We start from the raw sequence: 25,955 nt of genomic DNA on the forward strand, positions 1-25,955 counted from the left end.
GGTGATTCTAACAATCAGCCAGAGTCATTATCATGATTCCTGCAAGTGTTGGCTCATCTACCCAACAGAGAGGTGGGCTGGAGAGGTGATAGAAACCCACTTGTAGAAGTTAACATGATCTTGAACTGATCTAATGAAAATTACTCAGCTGTATAATCTGCAAGGCTTATGTGGGCACCCCAGGTCTGTGTGGGGGTCCTGACTGCCTGCTGTCTTGTGCTGTGTGGCCTGGGAGAGTTGGAACCCTGCCTGGTGGCAGAGTGTTTGGTAGTCCAGATGTGCACTCCTCCAAGAGGAAACTCATCTTCCCTGACAGCACAGTTAATGTGCATCCCTGAAGCCGGAGAAGTGTTTCCAAACCCAGATCTGATCCTGTCGCTCTCCTGTTTAAAATTTCCAGCAGCTCTCCAAACTGCTCTCAGGATAAAACCCCAAATCCCTCCGCTGTCCTCCAGGGGTGGCATGGTCTGGCCCTGACTAGCTCCCCCAGCCTCTTGTCCCCATGCCTGATACCACTGCCTCCAAGGTCACATCTCACGAACCCATGGTCTGGGGGGAAGGATCCTCCAAAACCTTCAAAACTCTACTCAAACATTGTTTCTCCACACTTAGTCTCCATCTTCTTTGTTCTCACAGCCCCTGTTACTGCTGACAATTGTGCATTTGCACGTATGGGCACTGATCACACCCCTGTTTGCACTGCACCCCTCCTGCTGGGAGCTACATTCCTCAGGCTCCCAGGCATGAGTGGGAGGCTGCTTCAGGCAGTGATTCTGAGCTCCTGCCAATCACTTACCCTTCCCACCCCCCATCCCTACTCGGTTCTACCAGCACCACTTGGCTTTGTCCCTGTGGCCCTGGAGTGGGAATGATTCCTATTGCTGACCTCTGCATTGCTTCCCCATCCTCTACTGGGTCTTCAATTCTCCCAACATATTTGTAATTAGCTCTTTGTGTTAAATTCTTTCTGTTGGACTGCCTGGCTTGGGCTCTAGTTTCCAGACTAAACCTTGACTGAGGCAGAGATTTATCTGGTTAGTCTGCCTCCTGCTGCTTATGAGTAATTAATCAATGGCTTTTTAAAGAAACATGCACCACAGCTGCTGAGTTGCTGTCCCCTGCCAGGCTTGCAGCTCCCTACAGTTGAGGATCTCTGCCCGCTTGCATCAAGCCTGGTCCCACCAGCTGCTTGGCTTAAGTGTGACTCCACAAAGGAGGAAAATCAGCCCCAGTTCCAGGGACTGGCACCACTGGGCATCAACCCCACTGGCCCTTACCTGGCACTCCCTGGCTAAGTTACCCTCTGCTTGGAAGTCTTCTCCAGTAACCCACTCTGATAGCCCCCCTCCCCATTCCCCCCATCCCTCCACCCAGGAGTAGGGGCTTCCCAGGTTCTCACCAGCCCTGCTTGTGCCAATGGCCGAGGTCCTCCTACTTGCTGGCATCTCTGATGCCCCTACCTGGATTCCTGACACAACGTCCTGTCAGGGGCCTAGTTCCCACATTCTCACCCCCTGTTGGGATGTTCCCTTACTGCTGCCTGCCTGCTATTGTCTGAATACACTCTTCTTGGGCCCAATACTCATCCTGAACCTGGAACAGTTGCCTGGCATGTGTCTGTGGATCCATCTGTGGTAGGTGCCACCCTCACCCCCACCCCTGGCCCAGTTGGCTCCGCCCACCCATCAGTGACCACACAGAGCATGTCCTGGGATGCGTGTATATAAATAGAAGGAGAGAAACCAGCCATATGGGACACTTACGTACATGGTGATCTTGACCGAGGAGGTGACGCTGCTGCTAAGGAAAGTGACTGTGATGCAGGTGTCCTTGTTTCTTGGCTCCTGCAAGTGAAACTCCACGAGGCTGTGATGCACTGGGAAACCAAAGCAGAGCAGACAACTGGGCCAGAGGTCAGTGGGTGCAATGCGTGAAAATCCCAGAGAGCAGCACAGCAGTTAGAAATCTCACTCTAACACTTAGCAGCTGTGTGCCTGGGCGCAGTTACCTCTCATCACAGGTTCTCAGCTTCCTCAAGTCTAAATTGTGTTCAGCTGCCCAGTTGTGTTCTACTCTTTGAGACTGCATGGACTGCAGCACACCACGCTTCCCTGTCCTTCAATCTCCTGGAGTTTGCTCAAATTCTTGTCCTTTGAGTCGGTGATGCTATCTTAACTATATCATCCTCTGTTGCCAAGTGTAAATTGGGATAACAAAATTACATACCTCACAGTTCTGAATGAGAATTAAATGAGTTAATACATATAAAGTCCTTAGACAGTGTCTGTGCCTAGGAATCATTCAATACATGATAGTTTTTATTATTACTTGTAATCCTAGAATGTGCCTCTCCTCTCTGTTTGGCAACATTATCCTGATAGTGTGATTCTGAAAACCAAACAGTGTCTATCTTATACTAAATAACTCATAAAATATAGCAACGCCCCTCCCCCCTAGCATGCACACAGTGTCAGGAAATCCACCATATGTGCAGGAGATGACTGTGGCCCTCCCTGTGGTGGCTGGGGGCCCTCCCTGTGGTGGCTGGGGGCCGCCCTCCTGGGCAGCACTGAAACTGGGGCTCTCAAAGCTGGTATTGTCCGCACAGACTGGGTGAGCAGCCTGGTTCATGGTGATACCCCTGGGTCTGCGGTCCCTCTGTCAAGAGAGGTTAAGAAGGATTGCAGCTTCCCCAACACCCTGCTGCTGCTGCTAAGTCACGTCAGTCGTGTCCGACTCTGTGTGACCCCATAGAGGGCAGCCCACCAGGCTCCCCCGTCCCTGGGATTCTCCAGGCAAGAACACTGGAGTGGGTTGCCATTTCCTTCTCCAATGCATGAAAACGAAAAGTGAAAGTGAAGTCGGTCAGTTGTGTCCGACTCTTAGCGACCCCATAGACTGTAGCCTACGAGGCTCCTCCGTCCATGGGATTTCCCAGGCAAGAGTACTGGAGTGGGGTGCTGTTGCCTTCTCCGCCCCACACCCTAGCCCTTCCCCAATAAGGGGTAAGCCCATCTGGCTGCAGCTGGCTGTGACTTTGGTCTCTGAGCATTTTCACAGACTTCTTTATTGGTTGGGACATAGCTAAAGAGGTAGTCCTTCACCTCTGCCCTACCCGTTCTTTGTTCATTTGTTATGTTTTCTGGGTGAATATTGGGAGGAGGGACTAAGTGGATTTAGGGAGACAGCCCAAGTTGAAGTAATGATGTGATCCATATGGGCTCATGGGGTTAGCACCCGGACTCCTGCCAAGAACCCACAAGAAGACAGGAGCTACTGCACTCTGCCCCTCCACAGAGGGGAACAGCAGCTGCTGCGTCCCCCCGTCTCTTTTTCTTGGTTGTTTACTGTGGATGCAGAGTGTTATGTTGACGGGCAAGGGCTGAACAGGAGTGGATAATCAAAATGTGGGGAAAAAAAAAACAAACGTCTACTTACATAGTCTTAGGAATCTAATTCTCTGCGCTGAGTTGGATATATCACTTTACCAGCAGGTATCAGTGATCAAGACAGTTTCCTAAGGTTCTGCTTATCTCTTCTCTGATTACTCTGGAAGCCCTAGGAGGGCCAGGTCTGCTAACATTGGTGGATGGGAAATGGTAGTGAAATTCCTACCTGCTCTGGGCGTGACAAGGGCAACAGCACATGAGCCCTGGAAGGTTTGCCAGAAGAACTGGATCTAAGGTGAGGCCCTGCTGCTTACCAGTTGTGTTGTCTTGCCTAAGTCATCAAACCTCTCTGTGCCTCACTTCCTTCGTGTGGAATCAGTAACCCCCAACATCGCCTCATAGTACACTGTGAGGAATGGGGTGATGGAGAGAAAACACTTTGGGTGAAATGTTGCTCTACAAGAGAAAAATAGTATTTTTGGAAAGATGATTTTTTGGGAGCAGATTCTCTGTCCATGCTGGCACCTGCCTGGCAGAAGCCAAGGGTGACAGCTGCCCTGGTGAGCAGTGCTGAGGCCGAGGCAGGTCAAGAGTGCTGGGGAGTGGGTGCTTGGTGCCACAGTGACCTGGGAGTGGATGAGATGATGTCAGGTGGGGTACCAGGTGGGCGACACATACCCTCCTGCCAGGAGAGGAGGGGCCCATCTCTGATGCTCAGAATGGAAGGCTCAGAGGATGCAGGCCCCTCTGAGGTCTTTGAACAGACATAACCATACTTCTGGGGGAATGGGGAGGGGATCTCACAACAAATATGAAACAGAAAAAGTCTGGTTCAGTGAATTCCCCTCAGCAGGGATCTAAAAATGCCTTAAGCCTTCATGTGTGCCTCAGGCTCCCTGGCTGTCCAGACAGGGAGGAGGCACCACAAAGCTGCCCTGGAGCTGGAAGTAGAAATGGGAAGTCGGGTCCCTGCAGCCCTGCCTCTGACCCAAACAAAGCATCCTGCCTCTGGCTGACCTCTGAGCGGCGGCAAGGGCCCAAGAGTAACTGAGAAAGACAACTGAAAAGAGCAGGTTCTCGGAAGAGGGGGCAGAGATACGAGTGCGGAGGCAAGCAGTGATGGCGTGGACAGAGTAAAGATTTTGAAGTCAGAAGACCGGAGTTGAATCCTGACTTCTTCACCCTCCCACGGAGCCTTGGGCACATCACTGCTCGGGGCTGGGTTGTCAGATGAGAGGATGGATGTGAAAAGCCCACAGCTGACCCACTTTATTCTTAAGAAGTAGCCATGAATTCTCTCTAATGAAGTTACCAACACCCTCATCTCAGCTTCCAAATTTTCCCATTGTCAGAGGGAAGGGAATTATTACTTATTGAATCCAGTCACTGTGCAGTGTTTGCCTGTGTACTATGTATTTTATTTTATCCTCACAATTAATTCTTTGCAATAAGTACTGTTTGCCACATAAGTATGTAGAAGTTCAGAAAGATTACGGAACTCCTGATCACACAGCAGGTAAATGGAGAATTCAAGAACAATTTAGGTCTGGGTGACCACAGAGCCTGAACTTCAGGCCCTCTACTACCAGGAAGGTACGGCCACAAACATCCCTCCAACAACCAGCCCAGACACCAGTGATCAAAAAATCATTTAGAATTAGGGTGGTCATATAATTTCCCACCCAAACCAGCATACTTCTATTCTGAACACACAATAAAGCAGACAGGACTCCAGGATTTAAAAAAAAAAAGGAAGTATAGCCAACCTAGATAAGATGCAAATACCATTGGAAGGAGGATGGTTCAGCCCTTAATTTATGTTATAGATTCTAAGACTCCCTTTTCTCTCACATTAATCATCATTCATGATCACCAGCATCTTAGCTTCAATGAAATGCAGTGGTTAGGTGCCACAGTAAACAGTTGAAATATATATGTGAAGGTTCAGTATTCCTCATAAACCCTGACGTAGAAGCTGCTAGAGTGGAGACGTGCAGGGTGGGCAATGAGAAGGGGGAAATGTATGCAGCAAGAAGAAACCCAAAAAGTTCTCCCAAATACCACCCTAGAGAGAGAGCCCGCACTGGAGGGCAGGATTCCATGGCAGGGTGGGAGGAATGAAGATCAGTATACTGACCAAAAGATAAGATGCCCCCAGGTTCTTATCCAGAGAACAGTGATTTGGGCTGGCTCTGATAAGTTTGGGTTCAATCTAAGCCCAGGAGATGCTGCCCTCCACCTGTCACTTTCCATGACCTTTTTGCCCCAGTTCTTCACCTCCCACTTTGGCTACCACACTGGGCTGGACATAGCCCAAGATGGAGCCCTGGACTCAGCAGGTCTGCACACTGGCAGAGTTGAGCAGGGCGTTCCTCCCCACTCACCACAATACGGAGCCATGGAAGTGGTCAGCAGGTAGACCTTCACCTCCTTGGGAAGTGGCTCTATCTTGACACCACCTTGTTCCACCAGCCCTGGAGATAAAGAAGCAAAGACAGCAGGGCCCTGAGGAGGCCATTGCAGGGTTCAGTGGCACCCAGCCTTTCAGTGATTAATTCATGCACCTGCTCATTCTACAAACAACTGTGGTGAGTCCTGGAATACAGCAACTCCATCCAGACAGGGATAAACACACAAGTAGACAGTAAATACATTCTTCAGATTATCTAGCCCACTCCCAAGGGGTATTTATATGAAATTATGAAATGATGTCTTCAACTTGCAAGACAATCTATATGACAGTTCTTTTAGTGGTATTTGTATCCTGTGCATTGGAGCACAGGAAGTGTTTGAGCTGAAGAATAATGGTTGATAAGTTGGAGAAGGGCTTTCCAAGCAGAAAGTATAGTCTGGGCAAAGGGATATTGGGTGAGGAAACATGAAAAATATTCTTGGAAGTATGAGTAGTTAGCATCCCTGAGGTGTTTAGAAAAAAGGGAAAATCTCGTGGGAGATGAGGCTGAGCAGAGAGTGTAAAGTGGTTGTTAACCATCTGGTCCATCACATGCGTGGGAAACAGTGACATATGCCTGATGAGCAGGAAGTAATGTTGTTTTGCTTTATTATGGGAAACCACACCTACTTTAACATTTTGTCAAGCTGATCTTCATTTCATTCATATAAACAATGGCAGACTGCTGCAGTTCTGAGTGGCAGCTGGGGGATGGGAAGTGGGCGAATGAGAGGGGGAGGAACCACACATTACCCAGGAGTTTTTTCTGGAACCCTTCAGGCTGGATAACCCCAGGATATTCACAACAATGATCTGCACAGGGCTGAGGCTGGATCCCTCAGCCTTCCTGAGCCATTCTCTCCAGACTAGCCTGGATCCTCCAGGAATGTGTCCAGGTCAATCAGTAATTAGGAACCCCTCCAGCTGGCACGTGGCCTCACACCTCTAAGGCAGGCAATGAATGCCAGTCTTAGGGATTTCCCCCACAGCACTTGGATTTCAAGCCTATCAGGAACTGGAGAATGGCTGGCCTAGCACGGAAGACCATGGTGCACAGACTATGGTGGGCATCAGGTCCAAGAGTGGGTGCGAGGGATCTGGACCACACTGATGCTTCTGGAGAACATGCTGAGGTGGACTTGCAGGTCAGGGTCTCTGTGTGTATGAAGGGTGTGCACAGAGTGCATACGGCATCAGGAAGCACTACAGAGGGCGGGGGGGTGGGACACAGAAAGCTAAAGGCCACCTTCTAGCTGAATTTTGAACATTACTTAAATTTTCTTTACCCCACTCGAATAGACTTTTTGACCGTGGGAGATCAGGACTTGAAGAGGTGACAAGGCTTGAACTCTCCCCAAGTCGTCAGAGGGAGTCAAAGGAGGAGCATTTACCGATTCTTGGACAGGAAAGAAGAAAAGGGTTGAAACAATCCAGACACTGTCCAGCAAGGAAGTCCTTGTAGTTTGTACAAGGGAAGGCCACCAGTGGACAGGAGTTCTCCAGGGCGCTGATGTAGAGGTGTACGGCCCTCATATGATCACAGATCAGATAACTGTAGCCTGAACAAGGCCAAAAGACACAACCAAGGTTTCAGTTCAAGACACCTGGAAACTCCCTCCATGCTACTTACGGTAACTCTATTGAATGTTATAGTCCAACAGGCTATAAATACATGGGATATCCCCCTGAGCCACATTTTTGAAATATTGATGAACATGGTTACTATACTCTCATTTTTCTTTTTAATCTTTTTTGAAGTGATTCTTTTTTTTTTCTTTTAACTAAGCTTAATTTACCAATAAAATTGCTTACTTAGAGACCCATTCTTCCATGATCATGCAGATTTTCTTTTGAAAAATGGGAGCATATGAAGAGTTGGCAATCCTGACCCTCCTTCTCAAAATGGATATTGGTCTGCACATTTTTGCCTTCTTCAGCATCACCCACACAACCAATTTTATTCAACCTCATTAAACCCAATCCAACAAAGAGACAATCAAGGGAGTCAGCAGCAGCTCATGGTCCATCTACGGAAGCCAAACCAATGACTGACACACGGAATCTGCCAAATGTCCCAACACAACAAACACTTGGTTTCTTATTGTTGTTGTTGACTATTTTTAAATTTGTGATAATTCACACTGAATGAATTTGCTTGCACTAGGAGGTCCACAGTGAGCCATAACTCCAGCATTTAAGGTCTTCATGCTCTCCCTTCACCTTGGGACCCCCTCACCGGGATCAGAACCCAGCCTGAGCCGTGTGCGGACTTTCCCTTCCCCCATAGTTGGACACTGTCCATGGCCAACCACCTTCTAGCTACAACAGGGAGCTGGAAAACACACACCAAACCCTTCTCAAATTGTTTTTAAAAAAATTGTGGTTTTTTTCTTCTCAATTGTGAAGAAAATTGCAAGTGACCAACTAAAATGCAAAGAAATTTTCAAAAGCCATTAAAATCAAACCATCCAATCTGATCAGAATTGCTGAAAAAATTATGAATTATGAAGAGAAACATGATTTGGAAAACCAGTGAATTTGATAAGTTGGATTAGTGGTTACTCAACACGATTGTCAAAAGAATCTTTAAAATGAAAAAAATTTGGCAAAGCAGGAAAAGGTTAAAAACATAGTATTCAGAAATCAAAACTCCCATATGAACTGTTGATAGGTTAGCTACATTCATGAGAAGAATATCAAAAGACTGAACAACCCTTAATGCTTAGCTTTTGATAAATTTAAAATTGTTTAAAATTATGCTAAGAACATAATCAGTATATCCAAAAAGAACATTCCAGAAGAGTAAACTTAGAGGAGAAGATATGTATATTCACTGAATGTATTCAAGAAGATTATCTTGAAAGCAATTTTGGAGAACTTAAATTTAGTTAGTTTGGGGAAATGGTTGTGCAGTGAACTGAACCTTCAGCTAGCTAGCTTTGGGTGCATCAGCCTGGTTCTGACACAACGCGGCACTGCAAAGGATGTAGCTAGTGTGGACTCTGCCACAAAGTGGGGCCCAGGAAGAAGAGAGGTTATTGGCTTGAGGGATGGTGGATGATGGTAGGGCCTGAGACATAGGGAGAGGACCTAAATATGGAGCAATCTTTTAATTTCAGGCAGTCCTCCCCTAGAATTCCTTGTCTCCATAGACATCCATTCAATAAGTGCTGAGTAAGCTCGATGGGACACGGCAGGGGACACTGTCAGGAAGACTCCTGTGGCTCACACTGGCTGACTCAACACGAAACCTGTTAACAAAGTCCAGTCTCTGGAGCAGCCAAACACTGAGTATTTCTGGCTTTCTGACCTGCATAAATGGAAGTGGGACAGCCAGGCTGGTCTTGGCCCCCATTGATGAAGTAGTCCACGTGTCCGACAGGAATCCGAATGCCCAAATCTGCAAGAAGGCAGAACCCTGTTACCCTCTTCCCTCAGGGGCCATTTTCCAGGTCCCATAGCAGGGTCTACTGGCCGCAGAGCCTGAAGTCTGACCTTGGGTACTCACCCCTTCTCTGTGCTGAATGGGGGCCCACTTATTCCTAAATGCTAGAAGATGACAGAACTAACTAGCCCTTAGATGGTTTTCTAAGAGGTTTTGTCACGCTGAAAGGAAGCTAAGAATAAATTCATAAGAAGATACTCATATTTGCCTAATAAAATCAAGAAAAATATCCCTTAAGTTTTTATGAATCAGTAAATATTATAATAAGCTTGGTAAATTTACTTGTTGAATAGTTTCTATTTTACTTAAAGTAACAGTTCAGATATATATGTGTGAGACCACATTTCCAGTCTCTTGCATGCTTTTGTGCTTCTATGACTGAGGAGAAATATAATCTGACTACAAAGAGATGAGTTTGTGAGGTGGTAGCCTTTATCCCATCAGTGTGACGCTATCTGACCCCTCAAAATCAGTCCAATTCACCTGCCAAAAACCATGACTTTCTCCTTCATATTATCTGTCACAATTGGAAGCAGCGGAGTGTGTGTTACTGGTTTACCATCATCTATCCAGGGTATAAGTGATGACCTAGAATGCCTCCTTGCCCATCATCTGTCAGGTCAGTTCTACCTCCATAATATATTTTGAATCCTTCTGCTTCTCTCCATCTCTACTCCCACCACCTTTGCCTCACCACTATCGGCCCCTCATCCAGGCCACCACTGCAAACACCTTCCAAAGGGCCTTCCTTTACTGCCCACCTGCAGTCCACGCTCTGCCCAGCAGAGTCATCTTTTAAAGGAATCCAAATTGCTGCCCTATTCTCATTGATCATAGAATAAGATGTAAACTCCCTGCCATGTCCAGTCTGGTCCTGCTCCATTTTCTCATCACATCACTCGCTGCGTGCTAACTACACGGTTCTCCTTCCTGCCCTCACCCACCATAAGGCTTTCATTTTGGCTGTCCTCCCCATCTATAATGGTCTTCTCCCAGCTCTTTCCAGTGCTGGCTCATTCTCATCCATGAAATCTCACCTCAGACATCACCTCCTTGGACAGATTTTCCTCAATAGTCCTACCTGAAGTAGACCCTGCACCCCCTGCCAAGTCACAGACGCTTCTCCCACATCCCTCATTATCACAATCACGAGGTAGAATTATCTTGTAATTGACTTGGATGTAAGCTCCACTAAGGCAGGGCCTTTACCCGTCTTCTCCCTGCTCTACGGTACCTATGTTAGTGCCAAATACTTATTTATTGAACAAATCAGTGAACGAATGCTTTCCCTATTAGCCTGCAAGTTCCATGTGGTGCCCTGTGCATTACAGTATTCTTAGTGCCTGCTACATAGATCAATCAAGACTAATTGAATAAATGGAAGTTAGTTTTTTATCATAAAAATAAAAACTTTCTTTTATCATATTAGGTAGTGGCTACAACTTTGAAGGGGACTGAGAGGCCTAGGACAAGTAAATAGAGACCAATGGGTCACCTATTTAGCAAATTTAGGAACGTAAAGGGTTAACATTGTTAATTAACATGGTTAATTAACTTAATAACTAAGCAGAGGGCTATGGACTTTGTTTTCTTATCTGTGAAATGGAGGTGGAAAACAGGGTTGAGTTATATGACTACATGAACTTCTAGAATCATGAATCTGTGAGTTTTGGATGCTAAAAAGGCTTCTAGCCAAATGGAATGAGACATGGCCGTTTCTCAGTTGAATTGCAAACTCTGTGGTCAGAGACAGATGTAACTTCCTCTTGTACCCAACACACTGAGCACAGGGCCTAGCACTAGACTCTGTGGGCATTTGACATTGAGTAGAAATGAGGAGGAGTGCCCGCTGGTTATGATGGATTCAGAATTGGGGGTTCTTGCCTGTGCCTGTCATTATTGGAGGTGGCAATTTTCATTCTTCACCAGACTGAGGGCTGGCCTCATCTCCTGGGAAGGAGAGAAGTTCTGATAGGCCCGAGCATCTGCCCCAGGAGTGGAATGCCCCAGTGTCCCGGGGCGAGGCATGTTCACCCTGAAAAAGCAGCCTGACTTTCCCGTGTGCCTGCCAGGCAGAAGTGCCCTCCAAACACTACCTCAGATGAGGCTTAGGGTTGAATCAGAGTGAGACTCATGACCAAACAGTTTTGGTCCACAAATGAGAATCCTTCTGTCTCATGCTGGCTAAAAATAAAATCATTCATCTCAGTCCCAGAGCAAGATAGGGCTGGAAGAGTCTTTGGAGATCATGCTGATAAACTCCTCACTGCAACAGAAGCTCAGAGGGGGAGGGTCTCCTCCTAGGGCCACTCCAATAAATGTCAGCCTCTTCGCCTCTGCCCTGTGCTCATTTGCCCCTCAACCCCCCAGCTCACTGTCTGTGTCTGTGTGGATGGCTTCCACGAAGAGGGCATCCCCAGGGTCCAGACGCTCCTCCGGGCTGGCTCTGGTGTACTCCGGTCCAGCAGGGTCCAGGCCTGCAAGGACAGACATGTCAGGGGCCCTGTCATCTCAGCCACAAGAACTCTCATGGATCCACTGCACACCTACACGGACAACCCTTATAGTTCGGATCAGAATCCCCCAACAAGGACCCAAAGGTGAGAGAACTAGCTCAGGACCACCTTTTCCAGGGAACACTAATCTGTTGAGTAGACAGAACTCTAACTTCTTCATGACCCAGTTCCTCTGGCTCTGAAATGAACTTGCTAACCCTGACCATTTGGTAAGGGTTAATGTCAGTAATATTCATCCTCACATAGTAATAACAATGGCTATAATGTTTTGAGTAGTTACAATTTGCCAGGCCTTGTGCTGGGCAACTTCACACATTCTAGTCCTTACAACAACATGTGTGCATGCATGCTAAGTTGCTTCTGCTGTGTCCAGCTTATTGTGATCCCATGGACGGTAGCCCACCAGGCTCCTCTGTCCATGGGATTCTCTAGGCAAGAATACTGGAGTGAGTTGCCATGGTCTCCTCCAAAGGTATCTTCCTGATCCAGGAATCAAACCCACATCTCTTACATCTCCTGCATTGGCAGGAGGGTTCTTTACCTCTAATGCCACCTGGGAAGCCCCTTTATAATGATAGAGTGAAGTAAATATTACTCTCTCCCGGCCTTACCTTGGATCCCTCCCTATTCCACCCAAAAAGCAGACTGTGAGACAAGTATGTAAAGTGCAAGTAGCCTATTTGGGAGAAAATCACCGAAAGCATGGACTTCCCAGCTGGTGCTAGTGGTAAAGAATCCGCCTGTAAATGCAGGAGACATAAGAATCACAGGTTCAATCCCTGGATAGGGAAGGTCTCCTGGAGAAGGGAATGGCAACCCACTCCAGTATTCTTGCTGGGATAATCCCATGGACATAGGAGTCTAGCAGGCTACAGTCCATGGGGTCACACAGAGTCGGACATGACTGAAGCCACTTAGCATGCACGCACAGAAAGCATCATGAGGAGTGGAAAAAAGCCAGAGAATGAAAGACAATTTAAATGACTAGACTATCACTTTGAGTCTCATCCCACTGGGGTCCCCCTGCAGGACTCAGCAAAACACAACTCAGAATTGTCCCACTGAAGTGCTAGGAAGCCAGAGTATTTACCATACAGCTCTGGCTCCTTACTGATTGAGGGTAGTTCCTGAAGCATAAAATTCCCAGCACTGTGCAACTATTTAGAAACACTGTGTAAAGGTGATTTCCACAGTGGCCAAGGAGACAGGAGCTGTCACAACCCATTTTAGAGTTGTAGAAACTGAGGCTCAGAAAGAAATAGATGGCCTCCAACACTGACACTAGAGATCATGCAATAACAACACAATACCATCTTATCCAAAATGCCCACAATAGGTAAATTTTCGTGATGATCAATGACTTGATCATAAGAACAAAGGCCCAACACACTTCCCTCTGCCTGCCTTAGCAAATGCTCTTCCAGGCATGTTCTCTCTCTAAACCTGAGAGAATGGGCAGGGAAGAATGTTACCTGTGATCCGTCCCAGCTGGCCATTGTAGAAATGTCCTACCATGCCCCCTACATGGGCCCCCAGGCTGATGCCGATGATGTGGATTGAGGATGTTGACACACCCAGCGCCTAGAACAGGCATTTACAATGAGTTACATTTGGGCCACCCCAGCCCCTGTTCCAAGGGTAACAATTTTCTCCGAGGCATCAGAAGCAGAAGGTCTTGGGCACGACATACCAGCCACACATGCTTTGGGGAGAAAGTGCAGAATCTCACGCAGTTAATCACTTGCCCTCTCCTTGGGCTTCCCACCTGGACAACCCATTCACTTTTGGTGCCCAAGGTGTGTGAGGCCTGACCACAGCCATTTCCTCCTGAAAGCATAGAAGGGCCAGCTATCGGCACCCCCGATGTAACATGCAGTGGCGCGTCTTACAGAGGAGCAGCTGGAGTCTCAGGTTCAAAACTCCGCCTCAGGTCAACACAGTAAGTGGTAAAGGTGAGATCTGAACCAAAGACCCACAGACTACCGGTGGCTCTGCTTCCTCCCTAAAGCTCCTCCTCATGTGTTATTTCTTTCTTCCTGAGCTCTCGCTCCCCCGTAAGCAGCCAGAGCTCACCCTAAGGTCTTCTACACCTACCAGGAGTTTACGGAGGAAACGAGAGATCTCGAGTCCCAGCTTAATCACATTTTCCACGGCTGAGAAATAGGCAGCTGTGGAGCCATACACCCAGTCCACAGCAATCACGTTAGCATCTGCTGCCCGCAGAAGGGCACCGATGAGTCTATCGATCCAGGAAGGCTTTGTTCCTAAAGCCCTAGATGTGGGGCGAGAAAGGAAAGAAAGATTAGCTTCCACATCAATATTCATTGTCATGGAAATTACAATGACATTTCTACAAACAGAACAAATCTAGAGGAAAAAAGTCACGTGTGTGTGTGTGTGTGTGTGTGTGTGTGTGGTGTGGGTGGAGGGAAATATGAGCACTAAATCCTACAGTGCTTTGAGCATAAGGAGGACGTAATCCTGAAGTTATCAGGGCTCCTGCTTGCACATGTGGAGCCTGTGGGTAAACTGTAAAGAGGTACCTTTGTTCCAGGTGGATGTAGCCTTGGGCCAGGGCTCAGAGCTCAGGTCAGAGTTCAGCCCTACTGGCCCTCAGCCAGGTACCTTTGTGCAATGCATAAATCACATGGACCACCTGTGCTGACCCTGCTTGTGTAACTTATGGGAAAGAAAAGATAGCTTTGTGTATTAGAGTTCAAGATTTGCAATCTTAATTCTCACTCTATAATACAGACACCTTCCTTGGGGATGTTTCCATTTACTTGTTCATGCATTCACCCTTCAGGCAACAAATGGGCCAGGCAATGTGTTGGGTGCTTTCTGAGAAATAAAGAAAAATGAGATATATTCTTTATTATTCTAGAACTTAGAGTATAATAGGACTTTTCTAGGAAAAGAAGAAGAGGAAAAATTTCAGAAAGCTTTCCTAAGAGATTAGGAATGGGAAAGAAGTCTTCTCCATGGCACAGAGCTTGCTCATGTGGACAGAGGGGCCCAACCCGGGTGCACACCAGGGAATATGGCCTGCGGGCATCTGGAACAGACAGCAGAGCAAGGCTTCACAGCTCTCCACTCTATCAGCTGTCTCCGGATCACAGGTGTCTCTGGCTGAGCCTCGGATGGTGGCTGAATGCAGGATTTGCCAGAGGAGAGACTTTGGCCCAAGAGTGGGAAGGAATGCCTAAGGGAGGATATGGCTGGGACCCTGGGGTCGGGGGTTTGAGAGGCAGGGAGAACCAAGCCAGAGATAAGGAAGCAATTATCCTTTGGGCAGTGCCTCACTGTCCACCTCTTCATTGGGTCCTCCCCAATTTCAGTTGTTCTAGCTACTGTTTCACCATATTCTCTCCCTTTCTCTTCCCAGCAACTTTTTACTGTTTTTGGCATTGTCAGTGAATTTTGGAGAGAAGATGTTGGAAGGAAGGAAGGTGATTGATTTGGGACTCAGAGACTATATATTACAACAAAAGTTGGACTGTGGATCATCAAAGAAATTGAAGAAGGGTGTAGTACCTGAGAAACACTCATCTCTGGGAATGATGGAAGTGGAAGTTTCTTAGGTTGTGAAACCCAGGTAGAAGTGAAGAAGAGGAAATAAAACCCTGGGTAAAAACATCATGATGTTACATTGCACAAAGCTTGTGACCTCACTGGCTGAAATGAATCATGCAACCCACACTTGAGGGAGGAAAGGATCATTGAGACCATTTTTACAGCCTCCCTTTTATTCAGGCTTGGAAATCGAGGCTTCATGTGCTACTTATCCAGGGTCATTCATATTTACTGTTTGAGAGTATATAGATGAGACTTAGCAGAGGAGTAACATATGTGACCAATAAGAAAGAGCAACACATTGTGTGTTCATGTTGCTATGAGACCTCTTCAAGGCCAGCAGAAGGTGAACAAGGGGACGTGTGACAGGCAGTGAATCCATTTCTCCTCTTGCTCCCCACTAACTTCCTGTGGCATGAGGGTCATTTTCTAGTTCCTAGCAGAGGTGATCTTATTGGTTGGTTGGCTCCCACCTGAATCCATGGATAACTAGCTTGGTTCCTAGAGTGGCATTGAACCCAGAATTTTGGATGTCACTACTTTCTTCCACTAGCTGCCCACAGCTGGGATCCAAAGGAGTGAAGAGGAGAAACTGGACTTTGAGACTGGTGCCTCGGAGGAGATTGGCATTCTGGAAGTCAGTGCAATTCGTCTGTGGGGTAGGAGGTGCATCCCCTAGAAGAAAAAACAAATAAAACCGAAGAAACTTCAAAGGTGAGGTCATCTGTTCTTAAAAAGAAGATAAGCGCTTTTGAAAGGAAGAAAGAAAGAAACAGGGGCTTATAGGGATTGATCATAAATCAGCAAGGGTAATGACTCATTTATTAAAGGCATCACTTCTATAACCAAAATCTGTGACTATTTTTCACAGATTTTTTATCTTATGTAAAGATAAGATACCAGAGAAGAATAAAATATTGCTCAACTAGAGAAGATTAAAGGCCATGATGAAATGGATATTGTCATGGCTAAATTGAGTCCCCTTCCCCCCATAAATTCATGTGTTGAACTAACTAACTAATCCTAAAAACCTCAGAATGTGACTCTATTTGGAGACAGAGTCCTGCAGAGGTAATTACATCGAAATGAAGCCATTGCTTGTGTGCTCAGTCATGTCTGACGCTTTTCCAACCCCATGGACTGTAGCTCGCCAGGCTCCTCTGTCCATGGAATTTTCCAGGCAAGAAGACGGGAGTGGGCTACCATTTCCCTCTCCAGGGGGTCTTCCTGACCCAGGGTTGGAACTGGCGTCTCCTGCCAGGCAGATTCGTTACCACTGAGGCAGCTGGGAAGGCCATGAAACCAATAGGGTGGGCCCTTATCTGATACGACTGACGTCCTTAGGTGAAGAGGCAATTTGGTCACAAAGAAGAAAGATGATGTGAAGACATGTGGAGTAGACAGCCATCTCCAAGCCAAAGAGAGAGGCCTGGAATGGATCCTTCACTCAGAACCCTCAGGAGGAACAAACCCTACCACCACCTTAATCTCAGACTTGCAGCCTCCAGAAGTGTGAGAGGATAAACTTCTGTTGTTTAAGCCACCCATCTCTGGCACTTTCTTACAAAAGTCCTGACTAAATAATACAGCTTTCTGAAAAGAACCCTGGGCTATAAAAGAAGCAGTTGCTCTGGGGACTAGGCTTATTCTGGTCTGTTCATCCCATCCCAGAGTGATCACTTCTCACTAATCACCTTTTGTCCTTAGGAGCAGTCCAGAGCCAGTCCAGAGCCACTCCAGAGCCTGCAGTGCCCAGCATGTGGCTGTCCAGGTGATAGAGAAGGCCTTTAATGAGCTATATGTATTCAACAGTGCCTTCCAACAGATACAGTTAAATAGGATATTTTATAGTCAAGGTCACTGAAGGGCCTTCTACAGTACTGAACTGAAATGGCAGCATATTGTAACTCCTGCATCCCAGGGAGCTGAAAATCTGGCCTATCTTTGAGACCCAACAGCCCCCTCTCATGCCTGTGATAAAGAGGGGGGCCTCTAACACCCAGGTGTCTCACACAAAGAGACGGGCAGGAGCTACTCCCGGTAATGTTAGCAGCGACCTCACACTCCTACCACAGGACAAAGCCATTTGCAACATCAGAAGACAGGTCTAGGTTGCAAACTGATTTGCACAGCCCTCTCCACAAGGAAGACAGCTCTCTGGGGTTTCTGGAATAGTTCTCTGCCTTCAGAGGTAACTGGGGAGCATGTACAGAAGGCCTGTGGATCTGCAGTGCAGTGGGCCATGGTACTGTGAGCAGAACGTGGGCGCCCCACTCTTGCAGCATGCCAGCAGTGGTTTCCTCACCTCTGCATCTGAGCCCCAGGCCTGGTCCCAGTCCCCTTGCATCACCCTTCTCACTAGCCAGACCTCGGACACCCCTGCAGTGAAGCCCACTCTGACAGTGCAGGCCTGCAGGCTCCTCAGCCTGTGGCAACTTGCACTCCTATGATCCAAGATAGACTTGTCATGACTTGACCACCTCATCTGCCTCCCCTAACCTCTGGAAGAAAAGATGAAAAGCCTCTACTTGAATAGGAGACCTGAACCACATTCTGCAGACTGCACTGCGCTATTGGCCATGTAGCAAACATAGCTTGTCACAGAGCAAGGCCCAGCAAGCATCACAGAATCAAGAGAGTCCAGACAACGTTATCTAAATAAGCGGCAGTAAAAATTAGAAATCAGTAACAAAATTATTTAAAGATACATTTGGAGATTTTAAGTTTAATTCCCTTTTAAGTAAACGAATGAGTTGAATAATCACAATAGAAATTAGAGAAGATTAAAAACTAAAGACAATAAAACCAATACAATATCAAAACTTGAGTTAAAGTAACTAAAACAGTACTAGGCTGATAGCTATTAATATAACCTTAAATGCAAAATATGAGGGGGAAATGGGGAAAGATACAGATCATGTAAGTTAATCTTCTAAGTCAGAAAATTGAGAAAGAATACTACAGCAATTGCAAATAAAATGTAGGGAAATAAATACAAAGGAGGTAATTAAAATTAAAGAAACAAATGAACAAGAATGTCATCGGGAGCAATTCAGCCCATGCAGTTGCTCAGGTCCACCTTCCTGGAGAGATCTGACACTTTGCTTTCTCCCACCCCCAGACAAATGGTAAGTAAATCCTCAGAACAAAATATTCAGAATTAAACCATTCTCACTACCTACACTGGTGCCACTTTGGTCTAAACCACCATCATTTCTCAAAATGATGTGGCCTGCAATGCTTTTCCTGCCTTCATCCTCTTCAGCCAATTTGCGGCACAGTTGCCTGGAAAATCCCATGGACGGAGGAGCCTGGTGGGCTGCGGTCCATGGGGCCACTAAGAGTCGGACACGACTGAGCGACTTCACTTTCACTCTTCACTTTCATGCATTGGAGAAAGACATGGCAACCCACTCCAGTGTTCTTGCCTGGAGAATCCCAGGGACAGCGGAGCCTGGTGGGCTGCCATCTCTGGGGTTGCACAGAGTCGGACACGAATGAAGCGACTTAGCAGCAGCAGCAGCAGCTAGAAAAGTAAATTGAATCATGTCACATCTCTGTGCAAAAGCCACCAAGGCATTTCACTCAGAATAAAATCCAAAGTCCCAACAGTGGAAGAAAGCCCTAAATATCTAGACCATCCTCCTAAGGAGCCTTCTCCTGCCCCACTATTGCTTCCTTTGTTCCAGCCACTGTCCTCCTAGCTCTTCCTCACTCTAGACAGGTTCCTGTTGGAGGTTCTGTGTGCTGGGCATTCCTTCTGCCTGGCATGTCTTTCTCCAGACATCCACGTGGCTAATTCCCACTTCTGTTTTAAGTCTTCGCTTATCAAATGTCATCTCCTTTCCTCTAACCCCCATTTAAATTGCCATCTGCCTATGTGCCCGAAACAAATGGCTCAGCTGGTAGAGAATCTGTCTACATACAGGAGACACAGGAGACGCAGGTTCCAGCCCTAGGTCAGAAAGATCCTTTGGAGGAGGAAATTGCAACCCACTCCAGTATTCTTGCCTGAAAAATCCCACGTACAGAGGAGCTTGGTGGGCTGCAGTCCATGGGGTCACAGAGTCAGACATGACTGAACACAACACACAAACTAAGTGCCTCACCTCGATTCTCTGAATCTTCTTTATCCTGATTTATTTTTATAGCAATTATCACCTAATCAAGTTTTTATTTACCAGTTTATTATTAAATGTATTGCTTATTAATTTTCCCACATTAGAAGATATGTTCAAAGAAGGGAAGAATCTTATCTATTTTGTTCACTCTACTGCCTGGAATAGTACTTGCCACACACAATAAATACCAAAAAGTAGTTCTTCGAACAGGATAATAAACTAGATGTACTTAAAAAAATAAGATGTACTTTTGCTGCTGCTGCTGCTGCTAAGTCACTTCAGTAGTGTCTGACTCTGTGTGACCCCATAGATGGCAGCCCACCAGGCTCCTCCATCCACAGGACTCTCTATAAGACATAGTAAAAAAGAGGGAAGTCACAAATAAATAATATAGAGAATTAAAAGGGGATGTAAACACAGCAAATTTTTTTAAACCACAAAGGAGCATATTTACACCCATCCAACAGTTTAAAAATACAGATGTTTTCCTAAACTAATAATTTCCTAGAAAAATAGCTTACCAAAACTTAGTCAAGAAAGAAAAAAAAACAGAAAATAAAATCTAAAGCTGTAACATAAAGGAATTGAAACAGTAGTTTTAAATCTATTCATCAAAAAACTATATCAGGACAGATTTCACATAGAAATTCCACCAACAAGTCAATTCCTATCTTACTATTTCAGAGAATAGAAAGGAGAGAAAGAATCCAAACTCATTCTATGAAAATAGCCAAAATGTCAAAACTGGACAAATAAAGAAGGAGAAAGGAAAACTAAAGGCCAATTTCACTATTGTACATAGACATAAAAACCCTAGATAAAATATCAAATCCTTCAAGGGTAACAAGAACTAAAAATACATCATGGCCAAGCAGGGTTTAGTCTAAGAAATGAAAAGATGGCTTAACATTAGAAAATATATTAATGTAATTCACATATGAACACATTAAAGAAAAAAAAAACATATGCTCAACTCAATAGATGTAGGGGGAAAAATGATAAAATTCAGTACCCAATATTCCTTAACATAAGAAAGGAAGGCTATCTACCAAAAGCCTATAGCAACAATTATACTCACTGGTGAAATGTTAGAAGCATTCCATTTGGAACTGGGAACATGAGAATGTATGCTATCAATGCTTTTATTAAATATTGGACTAGAAGTTCTAGTCCTAGCTAGTAAAACAAGATAATGAAATAGGATAAAAGTTATGATGTTTGAAAAGGGGAGAAAAATTCCAATATTTGCAGATGATAAAATGAAACTGTTCAGGGACTTCCCTGGTGGTCCAGTGGCTAAGACTGCACATTCCCAGTGCAGGGGGCTGGGTTCAATCCCTGGTGTGGGAACTGTATCCCACATGTCACAATTAAGAGTTCACATGCCACAGCTGAGACTCAGCACAGTGAAATAAATAAATAAAAATATATTTTTTTTTAAAGAATGAAACTGTCCATCATTCAAGGCTATGGAGCATGGCCCAGTGGATCATGCTCTGATAGCCTCTCCCTGCATGCACCACTTCAACCAAAGTATAGTCACAGATGAATACCCAAGAGAGACAGAGAGAAAGAGACACAGACAACCTCAAATGTAAAAATAATATCTCCACGAACAAGAACAGAATTGTGAAATGGTTCTGGGTTTCAGGTCTGGGAGAAGGCAGTGTTTGTAAGAATTCAGGTTTGTGAGGTTTGAGGGGTCCAAAGTGCTCTGTCAGCGGTAGAAAAGACCCATCTATAGCCAGCAATGGAGAGAAGGACTCCCCAGCTCGGAAAAGGAAACTAAAAACAACACACAGAGAAACTTTTTACTGGGGTAATAGCTTTATTGAGGAAGATAGATGGAAAGACAAAGCCTCACTAACAGAAGCTGAAACAACCCCCTCCCCGCCCCCAAAGGAGAGAGGGCAAAGATGGGAGCTCAGGAAGGAAGACACAGAGACGAAGAGAGACTGAAAATTAAAGTGAAACTAATCTATTGTGTTAGAAGTCAAGGTAATAGTTACTTTTGGAGCAGTTGTGATTAAGATGGGATGCGGGGAATGGGTTTTAAGAAACGGGTGATGTTTTCTTTCTTGATCTGGATGATCATTCTAAAAACTCATTAATATGTGTATTAATAATCTGTGTACTTTTTGTATATATGTTGTACTTCAATAACAAATTTATTTTTAAAAAAGCTTGCAAACAAATATATAAAGACATCAAACATTTACAAAGATTGTCAATGAGTGAATCATTGACTCGATCCAGGTGAAATAAAGTTTAAAAAATTGTTGACAAAGGTTTAAAATGAGTAAGCTGAGATTATATACAAGGACAAACATAAGAACAGAGCATAGGAAATTATTAAATAAAATAGGCATAAGTGATAAGATATACAGTAAAAAAAAGCTAATTAGAAATTCGAAATGAAAAGGTCATTGAAATAAAAATATACACTATTGTCTAGTACAAAAGAAGTCAAAGAAGCTTTTTAATAAGAAAGTGCAGTTAAAAAGTACAGGCAACACATGGAGAAGCTCCAACATTTATCTAGTGGCTGTTCTCTAAGGCAAGAGGATGGGAAAAGAAGTTGTGCTGCAAATAATTTTCTATAACTAAAAAAAGATATGATTTCTCTAATCAAAAGTTAAATTCAGGGTAATGAGCAAGATTTAAAAAAATGCATCTATACTAGACAGGTGATAGTAAAACTGCAAAACATTAGGTATAACAGATATTCTTAAAAATTCCCAGACAAATGCACTGGAAAACTTAACAGCAATGAAAAATATAATTTCCTAAAACTGAATAATAAAGAAATAAAAATCCTAATAAACACCAAAAAAAAAATTGAATTGGTAATCAAGAGTCTTCTCTCACCATAAAATGTGCTAGAGCCAGACGGTTTTATTTGAGAAGTCCATAAAATCTATAAATCATAAATAACCTTTATCTTATATTGGGTTGGCCAAAAGTTCATTTGGATTTTTCTGGAGGCTAGAATAGAAAAACCTGAAAGAACTTTTTGGACAACCCAATATAAAACTGTTGCATAGAACACACTTATTTCCTGCAGTTATAATCATCTTGGAAAAGGAAATGGCAACCTACTCTAGTATTCTTGCCTGGAAAATCCCATGGAGAGAGGAGCCTGGTGGGTTACAGTCTACAGGGTTGCAAAGAGTCAGATATGACTGAAGCAACTTAGCAGCAGCACCCTCAAGACCAAAGAAAGGCAATAAAAGAAAAGAAAATGATAGATAAGTTTCCTTTATGAATAAATATACAAAATAATAAATATATGCAAAAATTAAAATAAATGTTGGCAAATAAAATTCAACATCATATTTAAAAATACCCCATGGGAATAGGAAAAAAATACCCCAGGTCTAAAAGATTTGCCCCTGGTGATCTTCATTTAAATCCATAGAGTTCAGAAGAAAACATGAAAGATTATAAGAAGATTGCTTAAACAAGACATCAGAGACACAAATTGTAATAAGAAATAAAAATTAAGGCAATAATGTTATACTGCTTTTCCTATGAGAGTGACAATACGAAAAACATTTGATAACATTAACAAAGTATTGGTGGAGAGATGGGGAAACAAACATGCCCACATACTAATCAACAGTTATAACTTCCTTACAAGGCAGTTTTTCTCACATTCATCAAAAATGTGTATGAAATACATCCTTTTAGATCTAGTGTATAGTATATAAATAGCCACTTCACAATACAAGATATACGGTCACTTTATACACACACACACACACACACTCACACACATATATGACAGAATTAGGGGAAAGGCACACATTAAACTGGCTTCCCAGGTGGCTCGGATGGAGAAGAATCCACCTGCAATGGAGGGGATCTGGGTTCTATCTCTGGGTCGGGAAGATCCCCTGGAGAAGGAACTGTATTCTTGCTTGGAGAATCCCATAGATAGCCCTGGCAGGCTACAGTCCATAGGGTTGCAAAGAGTCAGACACAACTGAGTGATTAACACACACACACATTCACACACATAAAAGTAAGTAGACCTTTTCAACATCACCCATTGAGGCAGGGAAGGGGTAAGCAGTGCTGCAAGGGTGGTATCAATCATGGAAGCTTTCCTGGAAGACGTGAAGAGCAGAAAAGGTAGTATGAGCAACTGCAGGCAGAAGGCAGACAGACACGTTGTAAAGCTGGGGAATGAGAATTAAATGTCTTGTGGAGGCGACAGAAAAGCAGTCGGCTGTTGGGGGCAGGGGAGAGGGAGCTTTCTAAGGGTGATGCCACTGCTGGTCAGAGAAGGGGATCTTCAGTCTTCCTGGATTGTCCACGCCACAGGAGAGTTTAGATTTGCTATATTAAGCAAGGGAGAGTGGTGGGTGGGGTTTTCACATCGGAGGGAAGTTGTGCTAAAGGTTGCAGGTCATCTGTGACTTAACAGACTAATTATCATAGTCCTACCAGGAGGGATGACAAACCTGAACTTGAGTTGGGTCAGCAAGATTAGAAAAAACCTCTAACAATCTCAATGACAAAACCGTTGTTAGTTTGGAAAATTTTGATTTTAAAATTAAATACATCTTGGAACAGTGAGTATGTATAGTGTGAAAATGAATCATATTTTGGAGTTAAATTGCATTTGTTTCCTTAATCTCTTCTTGTCTTGCGCAAGGTCAAAAGGAGTAATGTAGATTTTAGAAAAATGAGTAAAACAGCTAGAAGAAGTTTAGTTTTTATTACTTAAGGACGTGCCATCATTCCCCTTATGATTGAAGGTTTTTCCCTCCCTCTTTTAAATTCATCTCAGGAGAGGACTCACAGGGGACCTTCCAAAGGTTAGTGCTGCATAAATAGATGGCATGAAAAAAACAGAATTATTGACTGAAAGAATTTTCACCCAAGGATCCAGCCCCCAACTTACCTGTACTTCCAACACTGAGCCACAAAAGGAGACCCCACAACCAGAAGCATCTCTCCCAGAAGTCTGGGGGCATCACTGAGCTGGAAGTCTCAGAGCTGGTGTAGAACTGACTTCTAATGACAAAGAGATCGTATAACCCAGCCTCTCACCAAACACCCACTTGGGTCTCACTAATCATTAACTGACCTCATGACCTGTAAAAGAAAACTCTCCCTCTTTGTTTAACTTACCCAGTTTTTCTGTTTCTTCTCAATGAAAATAAATAGTTTTTTTTTTTTTTTAAGGCAAGTGACATTGAAACACATTGTCCTTCCTCTCTGAACCAAACATCATCAGGAAACAATTTCCTGCACCTCTCCCACTTCCCATTATAAAATGTTAGTAAAACCCAAGGCAGAAGTCTTTCATCTCTAAGCAGTCACAAACCCTCATTGTCCTGGAGTCATCTGTGGATATGTTTATTCCCCTAGAAGGACTCTGAACAGCTTGAGGGCAAAGACCTTCTGTTTTCATTTTTCGGTCCCCAGTGTCCAGCACAGAGCTGAGTCAACAGTATGTGTTTACTGTACATTTACCAGAAAGAATGAAAGAAGATGAAACTGGCCTCTGAGAGCACTATCCTTAATAGAATCTTGAGGCTACAAGTAAGTCCAACCTCTAAGAAGAGATGTTCAGCTTCTTAAATTCACAGATAAAGGAACCAAGAAATAGAGAACGAAAATGACCTATGGAGAGGAGATGGTGCTGCTGGAAGTGGCAGAGCTGGCCTGGAACCAGGGTGTTTCCAGTGTACCGCTTGGCCTCTTCATCCAGAGGAGCAGCAGAAACCAGGGAGGGCTCGCTCCGGACAGCTCAGGGAAAGGCGAGGCACGGTGCTTGCCCAGCACTCCTGAAACTGCAGCACGCTGCTGTGAGGCTGAGAACCCGCCAACAGGGCAGCACGGAACGTTCCAGACCACAGTTCTGTGAGGTGACTACTATCTGTCTATAGCTTCAGGGCACAGAGGGCTTATACCCTACACAAGCTCAGACAGAGCTGGGATTTGAAGCAGGACAAGCGAGCACCAGAGGCCATGCCCTGAACCTCTGCACCAACAGGCTGCACCAACCTCTGCACCAACAGGCTGTGCTAGGGCCACCCAAGACGGGAATAAAATGACTTTGGAGGGGCCAGCCTTCGCTTCCCCTCCTGTGCGTGATCCCATTGCTCAGGCACTGCAACCATCGGGAAGCAGAGTGGCAGCAGACAGGGCACGACTCGTGTCAGAGACCAAGCCAGGCGCAGAGGTCTAGGTCCTCAGAGAAGAGGAGCCAGGGTGGGACTAGATGTGCAAGAGGTTCATCGGGAGTAACATTTGTGAGTAGAAGACGGCAGGGAGAAACTTGAGACCCTGCAGGTGATGGAGGGCTGGCATCTGTGAAGAAAGAGGACTGCTCAGGAAGTCCCGGAATACCGCCGGTTCCTAGAATGTCCTGGCCAAGGCCATGGGGAAGCCTCAGCTGAAGTCTCAGGCTAAAGAGCAGCCCGTCTCTTGTGAGAAGGAGCTGTG

General features: G+C 45.1%; 1 protein-coding gene across 4 annotated transcripts in view; it reads right to left on the bottom strand.

Annotated features, from left to right (window-relative positions):
* The window catches only part of PLA1A (phospholipase A1 member A), a 42,129-nt gene extending 17,281 nt beyond the window's left edge, over positions 1-24,848 (bottom strand). For 2 of the 4 annotated variants that reach the window (XR_005722986.1, XR_005722985.1), the window contains exons 1-9: positions 24,406-24,848; positions 15,849-16,050; positions 13,897-14,074; positions 13,275-13,383; positions 11,662-11,763; positions 9,152-9,241; positions 7,233-7,400; positions 5,774-5,863; positions 1,764-1,876 (exon numbers count right to left, since the gene is read on the bottom strand). Coding sequence is in view for 2 of the 4 variants with exons in the window: in XM_040251017.1 (XP_040106951.1) it covers positions 1,768-1,876; positions 5,774-5,863; positions 7,233-7,400; positions 9,152-9,241; positions 11,662-11,763; positions 13,275-13,383; positions 13,897-14,074; positions 15,849-16,050; positions 24,406-24,478 (1,121 nt within the window). In the remaining 2 variants the exon portion in view is untranslated. The remainder of the gene's footprint in view (positions 1-1,763; positions 1,877-5,773; positions 5,864-7,232; positions 7,401-9,151; positions 9,242-11,661; positions 11,764-13,274; positions 13,384-13,896; positions 14,075-15,848; positions 16,051-24,405) is intronic. The other 2 variants (XM_040251017.1, XM_040251008.1) reach the window with 2 other exon arrangements.
* Between the last annotated feature and the right edge of the window lie 1,107 nt (positions 24,849-25,955).

The sequence above is a fragment of the Oryx dammah genome, unplaced genomic scaffold, assembly GCF_014754425.2.
Source record: "Oryx dammah isolate SB20612 unplaced genomic scaffold, SCBI_Odam_1.1 HiC_scaffold_2, whole genome shotgun sequence".
Taxonomy (NCBI): domain Eukaryota; kingdom Metazoa; phylum Chordata; class Mammalia; order Artiodactyla; family Bovidae; genus Oryx; species Oryx dammah.